We start from the raw sequence: 20,408 nt of genomic DNA, 5'->3' as shown, positions 1-20,408 counted from the left end.
AGTTGATTGGACTAGGGTTGATGAGAGATAGTGAGGCTATGGTTTCAGGTATGAGGCAACTAGGGTTGCCGAAATTACCAAGGGGAATTAGGGTTAGCGCCAAGATGGATGGAGGCTAAGGTTTTGGAAAGATTCCTAAGTGGTAGAAATATTTGAGGATTTGGTAGGCCTAGTTTGGAAAGTTAATGTTGACTTGAGAGATTTAAGGGATGAGGGATTTAAGAAATTGACGGAGATTATCAATTCCTTAAATTAAGGGATGAGAGATTTAAAAAATTGAAGAGAATTATCAATTCCTTAAATTAAGGGATGAGGGATTTAAATAATTGAAGAGAATTATCAATTCCTTAAATTAAGGGATTTGAATTGGAGGAAGTTAAGACTCCTAAAATAACGAGTTTCCTTATGGAGAATTGGAGGTTTCGATTAGGGCAAATTGGGATGGAAGAAGGGTAAAGATGGTAATGTCGTATATGGTAAGTGATGATTTGGAAATAGATATGGAAGGTTTGCAAGATGGAGAGAATCTTTGAGAGAAGAGAGAAATTCGAATTTGGACCAGGATGACAAGTCAATAGTTGAATAGAGAGATTTTAGGAAGAGTGATTTAAGGGATTGAATATGATTATCAATTCCTTAAATTAAGGGATTTGAAATAGGAGAGAGTCAAGACTCCTAAAAGGAAGGAATTACCTTATAGGGACTTGAAGTGGATGGCTAGGGTTTTGTGGAGGAAATGATTTATGGAAAGTGGCAAACACTTTAGTAGTCGAAAATGAGAATATGGAAGAATTAAATCAGCAATGGAAGGATAAACATCAAGAACAAAATGACGAACACTCAATAACAAAGTAAAATACTTAAGAACTTGAATAAACAAAAGATAACAAATCAACTAATGATTCAGGGATTGCACAATAATTGAAATAAATCTCATGAATTAATAACTTGATAAAAACAAGGATAACAACTTGGATTCACGAATTGGACCAAGTTGCAAGATCAAGATAAATGAATCACACATATTCACGAATTACAAGGTGTGATCCTCTCTTTAGAATTCATGAATTGCACCCAAAAATCCCAAGTGCCTAGCACCGATAGTGTTCTCTTAAACAAAATAATGCTCCTCTAGAGAATTTGCTAAAAGATGTAAATGCAAGACTAAGGGTTTTATTTATAAAGATTACAACTTGGAAACCCCCAATAGGTCCATTGGAAATAAATAATTAAATTAAAATAATCAATAAGTAATAAAATAGTTGGTATGGGCCAAGTTGACCCGTGGCATGCAGGAGCCCATGGGTGAGTTAGGTTGGTCCTTCTCTTCATGGGGTCCTATCACCTCGCTCCATCACGGTGTTGTACCACTTTGAAAGGAGCATCGCTTGGTACAAGTAGCACCAATTGGTGCGTGCCTCAATTGGTGCACATAGCACCATAGTGTGCACTACACTCAATGGTGCAGACACACAGCCACACCATGTAGTGCACCACAGTTGCTCCATGAGTCTTTGCATCTTTCTTCATATTTAATAAAACAAATAGAAGCTCCATAAACATAGGCATATTGCATAACACAAACAAATCATTGTTTATCAAACAAAGGCTCCACAAAAACATCCATCCATAATCAGAAATTTCAATTGAAAAAAACATGATAATATACCATATTGCTTAGCAAATAGAGAACATATAATAGCAAAAACAATAGTCATGCTTATATTATGGAAAATATAGATGCTCATTTCACGGGGAATAACAGATCTTGCTCTGATACTAACCAATGTTAGAGTTCATGAAAATATTCCTGACAGAAGGAAAAATACCTCAAGTTTTGTAGTTGTTCCACGAGTGAATCTAGCATAGAAATATTCGATCGATCTGAGTTCGTCTTTACCTAGTGCGTGAATGTGTTACGTAGATAAACTAGAGACATTCAAATGCCCACAACCTAGATGCTTTTTTATAGAGACTAGAAATTCAAAAGAATTTTGCAGAAATCAAAATTCGTACTCATTTGGGAGGAGGATTGAATCAATCCTCATATGGTATCTAATGGCTGGCCTTTACTGTCCATAAATCTAGGCATAACACCTAGAGTAATGTCAGGCATTAGTGCCTGGCACCCTAAAAGGAAAGGGCACCCTAAAAGGAAAGGGCAAGATCTCCAGTTTATTACAAAAGTAAGGTGTGAGATGGTTTAGTATTCATGCTTTATATTAAAACAAAAGAATTTATATCAAAATACTTAATAGCATAACTAATATATTTATATAAAACTTCTATTCCAAGCACACGCAATGAAGGACCAATAAGACAGGAAAGCGCACTACTGAATTTTATGATTGAATGAATATATATGCGCAGATTGAAGATCATGGTTCGATACCAACTTGTGATGCTTTGCTTGAAATCATGTGTGTGATACCTTTTTTTTTTTTTTTTGAAATAGACTTCAATTCAATTTATGAATGAAGAAAGTTACAACTGTGACCAATAAGTCCGGGTATCAACCTTGATTACAAGCCAACTACTCATATGTTATAAGATCCCCCACACACAACTTTCATTGTGTCGGATACTATCTAAAAAATTTTAAAAAACTCTCCAATGACAACCCTTTTGAGATGCGAGACTCTGTATAAACAGAGGTGTCCATCTCGGCTTGTCTGTGAGATAACAATCCATATCACTCCCACCCTCCAAAAGAGGAGGGAAATTTCCACCCTCATCCTCCAAATGAGGATAGGGACTCACTACCTTACTCCTCCAAAAGAGGAAAGGGACTCACTACCCTACTCCCCCAAAAGAGGAAAGGGAATTGTCTATTTCAATTATTTCATTAACCTAACAACCGTAACTGAAAATAAAACAAAATAAAGTTGTACGCTACTAACCCCACTAAACTGCGCCGCATGCACTGCTACTCAAAACCACTAAAACCGTAGCTGAAAATAAAACAAAAAAACATTGTATGCTACTACCCTACCCCACTAACTGCATCGCATGCATTGCTTCTCAAAACCACTAACTGCACCATGCTCTCCACTAACTGCACAACAGCTGCTGCCCATGCTTGTCTCCATGCCCATGCCCGTTGCTGCCCATGCCCAGGAAACCAGCCCCGTCGCTATCACCTTTCTCATTACCGTCAACCTCCGATCAGGACAACTTCCGGTTTGGGCTGGCATAGACAAAAACCCAGAGACGAAAACCTCCTCTTCTTCGTTCAACACCTGGGAGCTTATTTCCAGACCACCAACAACACTAACATGACTAAACAGATTTAACAAAACAAAAAATATGAAGGAACCGAGAACACCGTCTGACCCTATTTTATTAAAGCTCCAACCATCATCCCCAAGAACATCCACCGTGAAACTACGGCCGGAATCCACCCCCAAAGGGTCTTTATCCCCTCCATGCCGCTCAGCATGCAACCCAAAAAAAATCACTGTTTTTCATGGATAAAATAGAGTACAAATACCCATGGAGGAGCACTCCAAAACAGCAAGTTAAAATCCAACTCCAAAAGCTAGATTCCCTAATTGAGCCACACCGTAAATCCTCCCTGCTATCCCCTCAGAAGACCACCACAAACAGTCAGGAAAGCCGGCCATACAAAGCCAAAACAACTCCATTTCCAGTGAGGAATGACTCTCCGCCCAGTTGGGTGAAATGATACGGAAATGGACTCGGTACCAGGCTTGTGATGGCCTTTCAATGGAACAAAACTCAGCCAAACAGATGCCAGAAATGCCTCTTATTACATGCATCCCCGAGTGGTTGGCTTTGACCACAGCATGCCACAGCCAAAAAAACAAAGTCAAGGCCCTCCTCTTCCACCGTGCAAGCATCACTCCGCCGATCGCGAGCTATAAAACCGGAGGATGACTTCGACCTCCTTGACCGGGGTTGGAGCTTTTAACTACCAAACCACCTCCAAGCTAATGCTTTATTATAAACAAAAAAACTAAAAACAAAAACTAAAGAAATGGAAACAGAAATGGAACTTAAAAAATAAAAACCAGAGAGATGGAGGGAGGGGAAGCCTAGGCTCCCACCTCCCTCGGACGGAAGCGCTGCCTTGTTTTCTAGAGAGAAGGAGTAGCTTCTCTCACTAGCAGATGAAAAAAAAAATTCTTTATGTGTGTGATAACTTAAGTTGTTATTGCATCACGTAATTATTTAATTATAAGCATATAACTCTCTTGAAAACAACCCTAAGGATCGAACTTAAATTATTTCCTCAAACGATTACATATGCAACCAAGTCAAATTAATTTAGATACATCAATTTAATATTTCTAAAAAGAAACAAAGATGGTCAAATCAAAGAACATCACATGATGATGATGATCTCATTAAATGCACGTACAATATTATATAGTAATATCACGACATATTAGCGAGCAAAGTCTACCAGTACCATATAATATATAATTAAGTATATTACAATAATATTGAGACCGCGTTGCTCTAAGCACAAATAAAGTACGTATTCGTTAATTTTGACATATTAAAAAAATAATAATTACAATCGTGACTATATATATATAAGTATCACATAATTAATTTGAAAAAAATAAATAAATAAGAGATTTATTATATAAAAAAAATTAATTTTTTAATAATAAATATCACTTTTTTTTAAAATAACTGCACGACGCTTACATACTTTATAACTGAACTTAACATTATTACTCAATTAATATAGGCTTTCGTGCAAGTGTTGATCTTCAAAGTTGGTAATTGTGTCCTTGAAGATGGAGTTGCAATATTTCCAACAGGTTGGCAAGACAACTGTACTGCTCATGCCATTAATTGTTATATATATATATATGATATTGTAATTACCGCAGTCCACGTTATAACCTACAATTAATATATATATATATATATATATATATATTATAATTTACTACAAGAAAAATAATTTTTTACATAATTTAAATTTATCGTAAAAAATATAAAATGTATTGCAATTATTTGTTAGCAATGCATTTTTTGTTTTTTGCGACGAATTCAAATAATGCAAAAAGTCAATTTTTTTATATATAGTATGCGGATAAAATTGAAACTTGAACCAAAATTTTAATATGAAATTGTTATTTAATTTTTTGCAACTTTCTTGTTTTCAATCTCATGTCAGTAGTACTGCGCATGCATGCCGAAACCACTTATAAAGATCAGATCGAATCTCCCAATTAGAAAAATGGGAGAGGCCAGGTGCATTGGTACTGCATGCGATCGAGTTGTCATTGTTAGACAAAGTTGTGTAATTATGTGCACTATCCTGAGATCGATCAATTAAATAGAAAAGAAAATTGTGTTCTTTTATTCCTGAGTGAGGGTTGGTATTTTGGTTGGAGCTACTAAAGGTAAAGCAAGTACTGTACCAGGTTGTCAACCTCCCTTCTGATCATTTGCTGGAAAACAAAGTATCTTTTCTTAATAACTTTCATGTACAAATTAATTAAGAGATGTATCAACTACCACTGATTCCTTCCTTGCAAAATGGTTGTGGAACCTAACCCAACTGCTGCTTAACAATTTGTAGAACATCTTGTACATGATACCTAGTTAATTGGTTAGCTTAATAAGAGGACTAGCTAAGTTGAAAAATAAAGATGGAAGATGTAAGAAATGAATGCACCCATAAATTAAATTAATGCGTTGGATTTACTCTTCAATTAAAAAAAATATAAAATTGTAAATTTAATTCTGTGAGATCTCTTCGTGAACTTTACACTTCTCTCGTGATATCTAATTAAAGACATGCACTCGTAATACTTTTAATCTGGTGTTCTATTTGATTAGAATATGTCATTGTTATTTTTACCTCTCTGTGATCTAAAGATCTAAGTTGGCACAAAGTCGATGAGCAAGCAATGTTAAATGTTGTTTTAACGTGGGGGCCTGCCTTGAGTTACTACAAAACGAGGACTATTTTTGCCAGTACTTACTACAATCAGAAGCTGAAGCCTGAAGGCATGCTAACAAGTAAAAAAACTGTATACTTTTCATGTTATTATGCTGAATGGAACCCCAGCTAGCCTAGCTTCGACCCTCCTAGCTAGCCCGTTGGTCTTTGAACCATCTAATCTATTATAGGGAGAGAGAGAGAGAGAGAGAGAGAGAGAGAGAGAGAGAGAGAGAGAGGGGGGGGGGGGGGGGTGTGGGGACAAAAGTTGCTGCAGAGATGCCTTTTGCTGGTTATGATTGGCATTGACTCAATTGTCCAAATGTCTTTGTAAAGTTCGCTTTTTTCCTGTTCCAATTGTGGGATTCTCAACACCTTTAATTCCAACGCAATCAAATATTAATAAACCCTATGAGCCTCTTCCCAATTCCCCACCACTATCCATTCCATACAAACAAGCACAAAGTCTCCCTAAACTAAAGGACATGTTTTATGGAGTTGGGTTTTTGCTTATAACTAGAGGCACTGCCTCGATCTTAGTCCCCCACCCGTGAGAAATGATGATGCATCAGCACCGGACGTCTCAGCTTGCATATAATAGATTCTGATTCATGTTTTGGAATCACCATTTGTGATTTGGCCCCTCAATAATCCTCACAACTAGCTAGCAACACTTCATTCCAAATTTCCTTGGAGAAATAATATTATCGAGTATATATTAATAGATAATATTGTTTTATTTACACGAGAGAACAATTTGTTCTTGTTTTTTTTATCAATTTACTTTGCTAATTAATTAATGTACTCTTTCTTACAGCATGCATGGTTACATCCAAACTTGGTGCTGTTTCCAAACAAAGATAAAAATAATAATGAAATGAACGTGCATGGAACACTCCTAAGTATATGTATTAGTAACAAAGTCAAGTGGAAGCAGCTTCTGGCCAGATTGCAATCGGTCTGATGATTTTAGAATGTTAACAAAATTTTTGAATTCAAATATTCACTTCTAATTTGTCTTTTATTTATCATTCAATTGAACACAGCGTACGATTTTCTTGAAAAGTGAATGATTTGTAACTGTCCTTCAAATCGCCGGAACCTTCATGCAAGTACTTGTCACTTAGCCTGGTTTTTCAACTCTTCCAGGGCAATCCGCAAATCTAAGCCAAAACTCCAATGGAGATTGTGAACATCATGTCAGGTATCTTGGCATTGTTTATTATCCACAAATGATATTTAAAACACTGCATATAGATATCTGCTTAAACCACATATGTATATATATATATATATATATATATTCAGCCATTTAAAATCATAGACACGTACATGAGTTTCTAATCTAATGATCTTGTGTTTGTAAACTGGCAATATTTGAGAAAAATTCAGCAGCATGAAACTCTGTGAATCAGATTCTTGTTATAGGAAATGTTATTTTTTGGAAATCAACAAATAAAGAATATCATTAATGCAACTCGATAATATCACAGCAGACTCGATAATTTCATAGATCTATGAAGCATGTCTGTCAAGTTCATTTGAAAATGATCATTACGTTGCTGCAGGCTCCTAAATCATGTAAATATATTATATATACAGTGTGATCTTCTGGTTTTTCTTGAACTTTTGTCATTGAATACTAATCACATAACTTGGATAAAAACTAGATAATAAGATAAAATAGAAGTTTCATTTGTTTAACTTATTGGGACTAGAAACTCAACTTCAACCTCTGGAGATGGAGCTTAAAGAATCAGATGTCCAAAATTATATCCAACCACTCTAGTTGTACGTAGCTTGTTTAAAAAAAATGCTCCTGATTTCAGTTGTAACTAAGCCCATATTTTTGGTTTAGAATAAACAATTCCTTCCTGGAGTACAACAGGCTTTATACAGTCATGTGGATAGGCAAAGCTATGGACTTTTCCTGCAATTTCAATAAAAAAGGTTTATGCCATATACAATTGGTAAAGAAGAAGTTTTCAATAATCTCTTTCATTCTCGCTACAGTGAAAAAGAAGCTTTTTCTTTTCTGATCAGTAGGTGAGTATGGCGACAAAAAGAGAGACTGGCCACCATACCAGGCCACATTTTCTTTTTCTTTTGTATAGGACTTGGAAAAGGTCAGGGCATATAAAGCATATTTTATATGGCGGATTCTTTGACAAACGTTACTCTCTTGGATACTGAAAGACAATCTGGGCATCTCCTAATTTTACGAAAAGAGATTTCGACAAAGAGAAACCCCACGAAACCTCATTTCCTTTCAAGCATCCAATGTCTCCTTTATCCCTCACCCTGGTCACCTTTCATCCCTTTTGAGGTGAGCCTGCTTTTCTTCTTCTAAACCCTAGATTTTTATTAGTGAGTTACAGTGGGACTCAGCCCTGTTTTGATTATCGCTCAGTTTTATTTTTTTCATAACCTGTTTGAGTCCCACTGTTTTGATTATCGCTCAGTTTTATTTTTTTTCATAACCTGTTCGATAATTTGGATGGATTAGTTCCAATTAATGCTCGTCAGTCACGCTCCAGTCCGAATCATGGTTCAATGAGTGGACTCCCTAATCAACCCAAAATGATCATTATATTTCTCTTTTGCTATATTCGTATAATGGTCATGATCCAAAAAAGTTGATTGACAAAACATTAATTGATGGAAAGAAGAAAAACACAATGATTCTCATCAATATGGACGTTAAACGTACGGCAAATAAACAATTGTAGTGGGATTTGATTTGGGATCTTGTGAGTTTTTGTTAAATGGATTTAATTATCATGGCTGATGACTAATTGATTAAACAAATTTCAGTAAGATCCCAAATAAAAGGTATAGGATCTGAAAATTCTTGATCACACTATTTATTCGATAGAAAATGATGTGCATATAACCATTTTTGTAACTATTTACACAATTCCATGATTATATAAAAGATGGTAAAAATAGTTGTAAATTTCTTATTAATTTTTCCAAAGACAATACAACCATCGTTACATGTTTGGCAACCTGACAAGAAACTGATACTAAAAGAGAAAGACAATTAATTTATGTAATTTGATGTAAACTCGAAAGGTATCTTAGGGGTGTTAAAGAGTAGAAGTAGAACCTCATACATACATGTAGGATACTATGCAGAGCAGTATGGGACAAAGTTGGACCTGGCGTTCACCAACTCCCACTTGCTTCCCAACAAGAATAGAGAATGTGGTAAATTGGATCGTTATATAACGTTATATCCAACAGAGCCATGAACATATATATATTTTCACACCCAACCGTCAATACTCAGAATTCATTTTCCTCTCAATTTGTCCAATCTTTGGTTTGAGTGAAAATTGTCCGCTTTTGGACGCTTTGACAATTAAAAGCACACGAACTGGTTTTACTACTTTTAACGCAAAAAGCCACTCCTCCCTCACAAAAGCTTGGATTTATAGCGATTGACCCTTCAAAGTGAAGGCTTTCGCTGGTCAAAAGCTTGCACCTTTTTGTTTTCTTGGCCGGATTTTTGGGAGTTTTGTGCCATCGTTTCAGCTCTGATATATGTTCAGACTCTGGCAGCAGCAAAATGATCACTTTGTAGGTGCTTGAAGCTCTGGGTTGCTGAAAGCCAATACGGGAAGTGGAAGCCGAGTGTAATTGGAGGTCTCAAAAAACCGTCATTTGGTCTTTTGGATTAGTGGGCCGCGGTTTTCTCTCATTCATTTCATTTGGGCATTTGCTAATTTTGTTCTGGAGTGTAATGGTAACGGTTCTGCTCTTGTTTTTTCTTCTTCTTCTTTTTTTTTTGGTCTCTCTCTAAAGTTATGCTGCTCTTGTTTTTCTGTTTTTCCTTTTATCCTTCATGAAATGTTTTTGTTTCGCTGAGATTTCTGTTTGGGGTGATTTCAGAGATGGGGTTTGAGGAGAGTAGAGATATTAAACTGCTTGGACTGAGAGTGAACCCAAAGCACAGGCGTTCAAAGAGGTAACTATCTTATTGCCGGGTTTTTAAATTCTCTTGTTAATTAGCTATCATTCTCCTTATACGTTTTCCAGATTTTGTTATATTACTTGCGGAGGTGCATTAACTGGAATGACTTCTGAGATGGGTTATAGAGGAAATTGGAAATTTGAGCTCCAATCACCTTTTTCTTTTGGTTAATGTCCATATATGTGAGTCATTCCTCCCAAGGGGGTATATCCCGGTGATTATCTGGCTGATGTGGAAACCAAAGGTCCAGAGCTTCAAGAAAGGGTGAAAATGGGTTGTTTTAGACTGAAGCTGGGCTTTTAGGCATGAAAATATTTATGTACACACGCACACATATTTCGCTGCCTATAATTTGTATATTTGTTTACCACCTGTTTTTCACGTCCCTTATCTTCTGACAAAGTTTTTAAGGTATGTGAATTATTAAGTAACATCAAGCATTGAATGTAATTAGAAAGCCCTTCGACATGAGCCTGGGGAAAATGATTTCTAAATAGACCCCAATGAAAGGGGCTGGAGATGTAGTTCTTCTTCTTCTTCTTCCGTGTGGCAGACCAATGAAATTTTAGTTGCTTGGGTTTGTAATTGGATAATAGCTATACATCACGTTTATATTAATTCTGTGTATGCTCTGTCTCTGGCAGCTTTCCTGATAAGAGAAGGGTCGAGGAAGATGGCGTCGATAGTTCCCTTAAGGCCTCTGAACGTATAAAGCTGGTAACATTGGTTACTATTTTTGTCTTTCGAGAAACTATCCACTTCATCTTATTGTTTGTTTGATTTTTGCCATTGTGCATCTTAATAACCCCAATAAAATGCCATTCAGGGCATAAGACCTTATTTGATAGTGAGATGAGATGAGATGATATGTCAAAAGTAGTAAAATGTTTTGTGAATAGTAGTGAAATGGTTTGAGTTAACATATTTTATGGGATTTTGGAAAATGAAAGAAAAAAAGTTGAGTAAAAATATATAAAGTTAAATTATTGTTAGAATATAACTTTTTAATATTACTTTTATTTTGGAATTTGAAAAAGTTCAATTATTTTTTTGTGTTTTGTTTGGAAGTTTGGAAAAGCTGTAATGATTAGACGAAAAAGTTGAAAATTTGAAATTGAAAAGTGTTTGTATTTGTGGTGTTTAGATATTGAAATGTGATGAGAGGATTTTGGCCATCCAAACTAGGCCTAAGTGACCCTCATTAATTGCTTTATAGGCCTGGTTGAGCCTGGTTGAGCTGAGTTAACACCTTTTACTAAGGAAATAACCATTTTGTATGGCTCTCATGTAGATCTTTCTCAGATAATTTTGCATATATAATTTCACAAGCTACTTGGATTTCTAATTTATGGATTTTGCCTGGTTCCAGGATTTGGGGCACTTAAAAAATATTAAAACCAAGAAGAAACAATCTGGCAAGGCTGAAGTTAATAATTCTTTGAGGCAAGAGGTATAGAGTTCACTTTTTCTTCTTGATAACCATGTTTAGAAGATTCAAAAAGCTTAGTCTAATCCATTTTCTGGGTTATGGGCCTTATGGATTAGTTCAGCAGGGTATGAATAGGTTCCAGCTTCACAGTCATTGTTTCTTAGAATTACTTATTTGTTGAATATCTTCCATGCAGATTCTGCAACTTGAGAAGGGATTAAAAAACCAATTTGAGGTTCGCCATGCTTTAGAAAAGGCGTTGGGTTATAGTTCTTCCTCTCATGAGAAGATAACTGAAATCTTAATGCCCAAGGTAATCTACATCTTACAAACAAGAAAAGCATTGTGTGTGTCTGTGAGAGAGAGAGACAGAGAGAGAGAGAGAGAGAGAGAGTATGCAAATTATTTACATCAGTTAATTGCAATGCCACCATTTTTGATGTAGTTTTCCCATATCTTGAGATTTTGGATTCTATTTGTAATGCTACTTTGTTTTAACCAGAATTTCATTTACCTAAGAAAAACAAAACAAAAACTTTGAACTATCAATATCGACTGATCATTCTCAATGAATTCTTTTCTTTCGGGTAAGTATGTTAGACACCACATGCCATCTAAATTGACACCATGTGTTGTCTGACTTCTTAAAGGTTCTGGGGATTTTTGAATCTTGGATTCTGATATTAACTAGTTTTATGGTTTTATTATAGTCTTTATTTTTTTTAACCAGAGTCATGTATGATTCCAGTGTTGTTTACTGACCCTGGATTTGGTTTTCCTTTTGCCTCATAGCTGCATTTTCTTTTCTCGGACTGCATTTTAACGTTACTTTTGGATGTCTCCAGCCAGCCACAGAGTTAATCAAGGAAATTGCAGTTTTAGAGTTGGAAGTCGTGTATTTGGAGCAATATCTTCTGTCCTTGTACCGGAAAGCATTTGATCAACAGATATCCTCTGTACCTTCATCTTCCATGGATGAAAGATTAAAATCATGTATAAATACATCAAGAGGGAGGATTCCCCAAGCTTCCAGACCTGATATTACATCAAAGAGGGAAAGTTCAGCAGTACAATCTGCTTGTGAATCACTTGACTATCCTGGCAAGGAATCCCATGGAATTGGTCGAGAAGAGAAGCTATTATATTCTGATGTTTATCGCTGTCACTCCTCATTATCCCAACGTTCAGCATTTTCAATTAGAACTTCACCTCCAGCAGAGGCATTACGTGCATGCCATTCTCAACCTTTGTCCATTAGGGAGGTAACTTAAGTTCAATCACATAACCCAATTTTCTCAAATTGGAGCTTGGCTCCCTTGATATTGCCAAAGGCTTTTGGTGACATCACATCATGATATGCCTTAGCATTGTTCCTCGAAGGAGAAGGATAATCCCATTAATTTCAATTTTCCTTTGATAGGGAATAAAATGATGGAAAAATGTCATTGTGACATGATGTGGAGATGTATGATTGGCTATCCTGTTGCAATTGCTACAATATCATGATACAAAGTAGAGTAAACTATATGTGGGCTGGATTCAAGCTACTCTGTATTTTTACAACATAAGATAACTGAACTTTTTTTTTTTGCACAAACTTTAGGTTATCAATAAAAGTACAGGGTACCGTCCTCTAAAAAAATCTTTTTATAGATGTAATGGTTTTTAAATTCCAATCATCTTGGTATGTGGGGCGCAATAAACATGTGAAGGTCATGTAATCCATGTATAAGTATATATTGCAATTGGTAGACATTCTGCGGATTATGACTTTCAGTTTCTTCTGTACAGTATATTGAGAATGCTTCATCAAATATAGTCAGTCTGGCAGAGCATCTTGGTACCCGCATCTCTGATCATGTTCCAGAGACACCTAACAAGCTCTCTGAGGACATGATTAAGTGCATGTCAGCCTTGTATTGCAAGTTGGCAGATCCACCATTGACTCATAATGGCCTCTCATCTCCCAATTCATCCATGTCACCAACGAGTGCATTTTCTCCACGAGATCAGTGTGAGATGTGGAGTCCTGGTTTCAGGAATAACTCATCATTTGATGTACGGTTAGATAATCCTTTCCATGTGGAAGGACTCAAAGAGTTCAGTGGACCATACAGCACAATGGTTGAAATACCCTGGATATACAGAGATGGTCAAAAACTGGGTGATACTGAACACCTGATACAGAATTTCAGGTGAAGCTTTGGACATGTTAACCCGAGAAAAATCTTAGGCCAATGGTGCTAAATTTCAATTGGAAGAGGAAAACAATACCAGTGTTTCAATTGACTTCTAGTCTCTTGTGATTTTCGTTATGATTATGTGTTGTTCTGTTGCAGGTCACTTATCTGCCGCTTAGAAGAAGTAGATCCTAGGAAGTTGAAACATGAAGAGAAGCTAGCCTTCTGGATTAACGTACACAATGCTTTGGTGATGCATGTAATGATTCTCATCAATAAACATGTTAACTTCATAGTGTTAGCTTACAAAAAAAAGAACTTTATTGTGATTACTTCTTTCTATACCTCTATATTTGATGCATGTGAAATGTAATAACTTTTTGTTCCCAAATAGGCGTACTTGGCTTATGGGATTCCACAGAACAATGTCAAGAGAGTGTTTCTACTCTTAAAGGTAGGATGAGCCTCCTTGGTCATGTAGGAGTATATCCACTGTGATTAGTTGTCTTCTTACAAATTTGTAAAAAACAGGCAGCATACAACGTTGGGGGTCACATCATCAGTCCAGACACCATACAGAGTTCTATTCTAGGTTGCCGAATGTCTCGTCCTGGACAGGTGGATCCCAAATCTTTGGTTTCATTAGTGTTAATATCTTTTCTGAATGCTCTTCATTCGAATCTGGTGGAATGATCTGGTCTTAGATTCGATCGCTGGCCTTTAAAGTTTCTCCTTAATAAACACAAAAACATTTTTGCTGCATAGCAGTTCTTAAGCCTGTCCCCTTATTTATTTTCGCTCACCTCAGTAGGAGCTCAAATTTAGGAATATTTTCCACAAGACGGCTAAACTTTATTTTCCTTTCAGTTTGTAATTTACCTTGGAGCTTCTTCCGAATTCATATCTGTAGTGAGGCTTATAAAGCTTGCTTGTGCTTGTAGTGGCTTCGCATGTTACTTTCTTCAAGATCGAAATTCAAATCTGGAGATGAACGGCAAGCATATTCAATTGAGCATCCAGAGCCTCTCTTACACTTCGCTCTCTGTTCGGGAAGCCATTCTGATCCTGCGGTACTATTTATTTTATGGCTTTTCAGTTTTATGAATCATTTCATTCTCATGGCTTCTTCTGTACAGATGCTTATTATTCCCGAGTATAGTCTACTGCAGCGCCCCCCCCCCCCCCCCCCCCCCCCCCCCCCCCCCCAAATATGCTTGGATCCTAAAAAAAGTTATTCAGTGGTGTGAAACTATGCAAGTTCTGCACCAGTGTTTCTATCTCATAAACATCTAAAAGTCAAAACAAATTCAACATATGATGAAGGATAGAACTGCTATCATATCATGTGGTACGACTTGCTACTAACTGGGAATCATTTTAATCTTTTAGTCTTTTTGTTTCGTTTAGGTTCGTGTGTACACGACCAAGAGAGTAGTTCAAGAACTGGAAGCTGCAAAAGATGAGTACATTCGAGCTACCTTTGGTGTAAGCAAGAATCATAAAATCCTTTTACCAAAGATGGTGGAGTCATTTGTGAAGGACTCTGGTTTGTGTCCAGCTGGAGTGATAGAGATGATCCAACAGTCGTTACCCGAATCTTTGAGGAAGAGTGTCAAGAAATGTAAGATAGGGAAATCTCGCAAGAGCATCGAGTGGATTCCTCACAACTTCACCTTTCGGTATTTGATTTCCAAAGACCTGATTAAGTGATTTTGCTTGCATTGCCTGCTGCTTAATACTTGGAGTAGAATGCAATGTTCATAAGACTGTATACTAGGAGAAATTACTATCATCTTTGTACAAAGTATCATAAGACTGTGTATACTAGGAGAAATTACTATCATCTTTGTACAAAGTAGAATGTGAAGCCGGAAAAGGGAGGATACAAGTTTGATCTATGGCTTTGGTTACTCGCATTATGTGATCTCCATCTGGCCATGTTATCCTACATTGCTGTAGTTTTGTGAAAGAAGGGAGATTTTGTATTGAGAATTGTAAATAATCTGTTTCAAGGTGCATTTTTTTAGTCTAAACTGTATCATGACTACTCTTTGCCCTCCGCCTTTTATTTAATTTTTATGCATTTAAGACAATGATACTATAAGATAATAAAAATAAAATTGTATGAATTTATACAAATTTATATGAACCGAGTCTTAGATTCACCATCGATTTAACCTCAATTAATAACAGATCTAAAGTTATTAGCACTTGTGAAGTGTGTCCAGTTCTTGTGATTTCTACTCCGACTTGTGTCATTTTTTCAATAGGAGTTTTGTTTTGTTTTGTGAAATTAAAAAGTAGAGTGAGAGGATGTGGTATATAAGACAGTGCTTAATCAAAATCTCTTCAAAAAAATGGGGGATATTGTCACGTGAACACACTAATGCTTGTGACTGAAAGCTGTGAAGAAGAAAATGGAGGAAAAGGTTCTCTTTCTCTTGGTTCAATTATTATCATCTGTCCATTTACGGTGGCCCGGCTAACAATCTCAAAAGGGCATCCTACTTCTTGCTTACACATTTCGGTGAGTTTATAATAATGCACAGGGCGAGGTCAATTTGTTAACAACAGTTTTCTTATCACATTTTTTAAAATAAGGAGATTGAAGACATCAAGACTCTTTAGTCTTTATCCTCAGAAATTCTGCCATAGAGAGATGATCAATGCATCAGGTTATGTTTATAGATATATACGTGAAGTGGATCTTCCTATATTTATTGATGTATATGTAAATTTCTTGACAATATTAATCTCCATTTGGAATTTAGATTCAACTAAAATTAATTCAGTTCAGTCTAATTTTAAATTGAGTTTAACATCTAAACACTCAATTATCAAATTTATAAATTCGTCTCAACTTAAAATATCTTTATACATGGGATCCACGATCTTTTTTAACTCAACACCTATTTACACACAGATCCACAATATTTTTTAACTTTCTATAACTATATTTAAACTCATCTTAACATTCAAATACATCTAAACTTATATTAGATATACCTCACAAAACTCACTCCACAATCTTAACTCACTACTATTTATAAAAAAAATTTAACTCTTCTTAACTTTGCTCAACATCCAAATGGAGGGTAAATGTTCGAGAAATGTTGCAAACCAAGACCATTTCATGTATATATTTCTCTCATACTTCAAATACTCAAATTCTAATATGGACTTGAGAGGGTCTTTGATTCTTTATCCATAATAATAAGCTCATTAATCCACCTTTTATGGTGCCCAGATTAGTTCTAGTTGCACAAATTTTCCTCTAGTTTAGTATAACTCAACATGAATCACATTTTCGTCATTCCATTCTCTCTTTGCTCTACAATTTGTGTGATCTCTCCTACCCATTTCTTTCTTATGCTTAAGCTATACTAATTGCAAGTAAAGACCTTCGGATTATTGCAATTTAAAGATAACAACTTGCACATCAAACATTTATTTCACATCAAAACTTCCATAACCATGCAAGAAGCTTTAAAACCAGATCCTAAGTTCACAAATCTCTAATTACAAATCTCTAGCTAGTAAGGGCTCTCCCCAACAACATTCCCCGGAGGATCATAGAAGCAGATTGTTAGACTGGTGTCCTCCTTCACACAAGCAGCTTGAGCACAACCCAACTGCAGAGACTTCCTCCACACCACCTGAGTGTAGACGCCGCACCGATGATCCGGCAGGCACGAGTTGTCGGTGTGGTTATAGTATTCCTTCTCTTTCACCCACACATCGACGGCCATGCTTGGTGTCACGATCTGGCCGCCTGCCCACAACTGGTTTCCACCGTACTTGCTGCTGCTCAAGTTTGCGAATTTGCAGCCCATGTTGTTTCTCTGGTACCGGACGAGCAGGCTCGAGGCGTTAGCTAGCTGCGAGCTCCAGGTTAGAGGGCCGACCCCAACTGCTGCCCTTGCTTGGTTGTGTCCTTGGAGGAATTCCTCTGCTGCTTTAGGAAGCGGCACCGGCTCCGGGGTTCCAGCGCTTGTGTTGGGGCTTGTCGATGGTGCAGCCCCTTGTGCTGAACCGTGAGATATGGCTAGAGCAATGAGCATAAGCAAGGCAGCGGCCATTTTTCTATCTGATTTGCAGTACTCAGCAGTGCAAATGGTAGTTGAACAATTTATAGACCGTTGGATGGACCATTAAATTTCCGTCTTAATGCTAGATTTAATGGTGTGAGGTCGGAGGCTGCTACTACCCCATATTGAGTGTGGAAATTATTGGTTTTGGTGTATTTTATTGCGAAACGGGCGTACTCTTATTTATTTTCTGCAGCATAGCACGTGACATTGTTGGCTCTGATCTGCAACCTAGGCAGCCACATGTGAGGTGCATTCATGATTTTGTGAGTACAAGGTCATCAAATCTTTGTACACGTGGTTGCTCTTGTTTTGTTGGGTACCGTAGACTTTTTCTTTTATTTATTTATTTAAGGGAAAGGATATATACTTATTGAGCCAAAGGTTTGAAGCATGAGGCTAATCCACACGTAACCTTCAAAAGTCTATCTTTGAAATACTTGTGGACTGCGGAGGCTTATAATCCTAAGACATTTTCAATGGATTCATTCTATTATTTAAAATTTATTATTAAAATTTATTTTTTTATTTTATATATTAATTTTTATAATATACTATACATTAATTTATTTATTTTTATATCATTTAAATATTATATTTTTTAATATTTTATATTCATTTCAAATATTTTTTCTAACTATTAATAATATCTTCATATTTTTTGATATTTTTAATATCCCTTCATATACACTCTCATATAATTATGTCTTATTTAAATTAATTCAAATTTATAAGCTAAATCAAGATATAAATTGATTCAAAAAATAAAAATAAGAGATTATAGAATGAAAATATTCTCAAAATATATTACGAGAATATTCATTTTCGATAATTCTGAAAAAAAATCTTAAAAAATTATTGTGCATATTATGAGAATATTTATTTTTTATAATTTCAAAAGAAAATTCTCAAGATAATTGTAATTTTACATGGACCTACATGATTTTTTTATCAACAATCGTGAAAGGAAATTACGATAGCATGCATAATTTTTTTTATCAACAATCGTGAAAGGAAATTACAATAGCATGCATAATTTTATATAATATGATTGTAAAAGATAGCAATATTCATATCTTGGAGTAAAAGACTTTGTTTATGAAAAATACAATGAATATCCCAAGATCTAGTGTCCCATGAGCATAAAAATGAATTTGTTAACTTTATTCAACGTCATCATCACATTTGAGATCAAGGACTTCATTCTTAACTCCAATCAAATCTGATCAAACATTTATGGCAAATATATAGTCAAGCTTAAGTAATTGTATTTTACATTTCACCATGTTTAGCCTAATGTTATATTCTTATTTTGTACAAGATGTAATCTTAACTTCAATAAATTATACGTGCAATTAAGTAAGGATGTGTTATTTAACTTCAAGTGCGGCCCACTTGTCCTTTTTTTAAATAAATGATATGCCATACTCAATTTCAATTGAAAAATACTAAGCATATCGCTTTCAGCTCCCGCTGGAACTACCGCTCATAAATAAATTATTTTTTACTTCGTAATTAAGAAAGTGTTTTTGAATGATGTTGTATTTTTTTTTAAATATTTAATACTATTAAAAAATGCATATAACAAAAGGCCAAAAAAAAAAAAAAAAAATTACACTAACAGCAGCTGATAGTGGTGGCTGTAATGCTTTCCATTCCAATTTAACATAACCTATCACATATTAGTTCATGCACGTCTAACATAGCAAGAAACACTCGAGTTAGAGATAGGGTTACTGCACGTCTACAAACCTGGATGTCATTCAATGTTAAGAAATGTGGTCAAACATGCAACAACCTATCTACATTCTATTCATTTGCATATATACAGTCCATACATACATACTTGATACTACCCTATCATTTGCATACAATTTATATACATACATCCACAATATTCATTCATCCAAATTAATATTCATACATCCAAAATACACCACAATATTCATACAAGGCAATTTAGTGTGCCACCCTCATAATTTCAAAAGAGAGAACACACAATCCAACTATGAAGTGGCTACTTCTAAAGTGGCAGCTTCCATGTAGTTAGTAACTACTCAAAGTTAGTGTATCAACTTTGCTTACTTTATTTACAAAAAAGAATAAAAATATAACTATCTACTTGTGGTGTGTTGTAGTCAATATGCATTCACACATAGGATTCCAAGTTTGTGCTGTGTTCTTTACAAAAAATGATTAAATAGAACTTCCAAAAGTGGCCACATTGTTTTTTATTGAAAAAAATTCATTTCCAGCTCATGCCAAACACAGTCACAGTTTTGTAGACCTTTTATTCTCAAGTATTTCCAATTGGATGCAATGGAAATACTCTTGCTGTATTGGAGGAAAACTTGAGGTGTTCATCCTTATAATTTCCTTCTCCTCTCTCTATTGGTTCAGCTCAAGTCTTTCTTTTGTGAGGCAAATAATCTCTTTCTTAATCTTCTTGCTTCTCAAGTATTTGTTGTGAAATGATGCAAGTTTGACTTGCACCATTAGCATCTAACTTATCATAACTGCAGCATACCTTGATTATAAATGTGAAAATTACCAAACAATGATTCCAACATACAACTTTTTGAGGGTGGTGAAGAGTTTTTGTGCCTTCAAACCATTGCATATGTCTCAAAAGTAAATAAGACAAACATCGCATACATATTTAAAAACACTATTTCACACTTGGAATCCAGAGAGTACACTTGGAATCCCCGTGCTCATGCCCATTTGGGAAAGAATGTTCTAAAATTGCATCTAATAATAGGCTAGCACTCTGAATCCTCTACTCTATGTTTTCAATGAAGGACAGGTT

General features: G+C 35.6%; 2 protein-coding genes across 3 annotated transcripts; one reads left to right on the top strand and one right to left on the bottom strand.

Moving 5' to 3' along the window:
• Nucleotides 1-9,138: 9,138 nt before the first annotated feature.
• LOC122306667 lies at nucleotides 9,139-15,544 on the top strand. 2 transcript variants are annotated; one of them, XM_043119124.1, is made up of 12 exons: nucleotides 9,170-9,674; nucleotides 9,821-9,896; nucleotides 10,547-10,619; nucleotides 11,272-11,352; nucleotides 11,528-11,644; nucleotides 12,177-12,593; nucleotides 13,123-13,526; nucleotides 13,671-13,770; nucleotides 13,906-13,965; nucleotides 14,043-14,129; nucleotides 14,453-14,581; nucleotides 14,919-15,544. In XM_043119124.1, the coding sequence occupies exons 2-12, from the start codon at nucleotides 9,823-9,825 to the stop codon at nucleotides 15,219-15,221; spliced, it is 1,845 nt and encodes a 614-aa protein (XP_042975058.1). In that variant the 5' UTR covers nucleotides 9,170-9,674; nucleotides 9,821-9,822; the 3' UTR covers nucleotides 15,222-15,544. The 2 variants fall into 2 exon arrangements, with proteins under 2 accessions (XP_042975067.1, XP_042975058.1); XM_043119133.1 differs by lacking the exon at nucleotides 11,272-11,352 and having other exon boundaries at nucleotides 9,139-9,674.
• Nucleotides 15,545-16,928: 1,384 nt separating this feature from the next.
• LOC122306660 (STS14 protein) lies at nucleotides 16,929-17,712 on the bottom strand. Its single transcript, XM_043119111.1, has one exon. The coding sequence runs from the start codon at nucleotides 17,588-17,590 to the stop codon at nucleotides 17,045-17,047; it is 546 nt and encodes a 181-aa protein (XP_042975045.1). The 5' UTR covers nucleotides 17,591-17,712; the 3' UTR covers nucleotides 16,929-17,044.
• Between the last annotated feature and the right edge of the window lie 2,696 nt (nucleotides 17,713-20,408).

Source organism: Carya illinoinensis, chromosome 1 (assembly GCF_018687715.1).
Source record: "Carya illinoinensis cultivar Pawnee chromosome 1, C.illinoinensisPawnee_v1, whole genome shotgun sequence".
NCBI lineage: Eukaryota > Viridiplantae > Streptophyta > Magnoliopsida > Fagales > Juglandaceae > Carya > Carya illinoinensis.
This window is presented reverse-complemented; position numbering and strand designations above follow the sequence as displayed.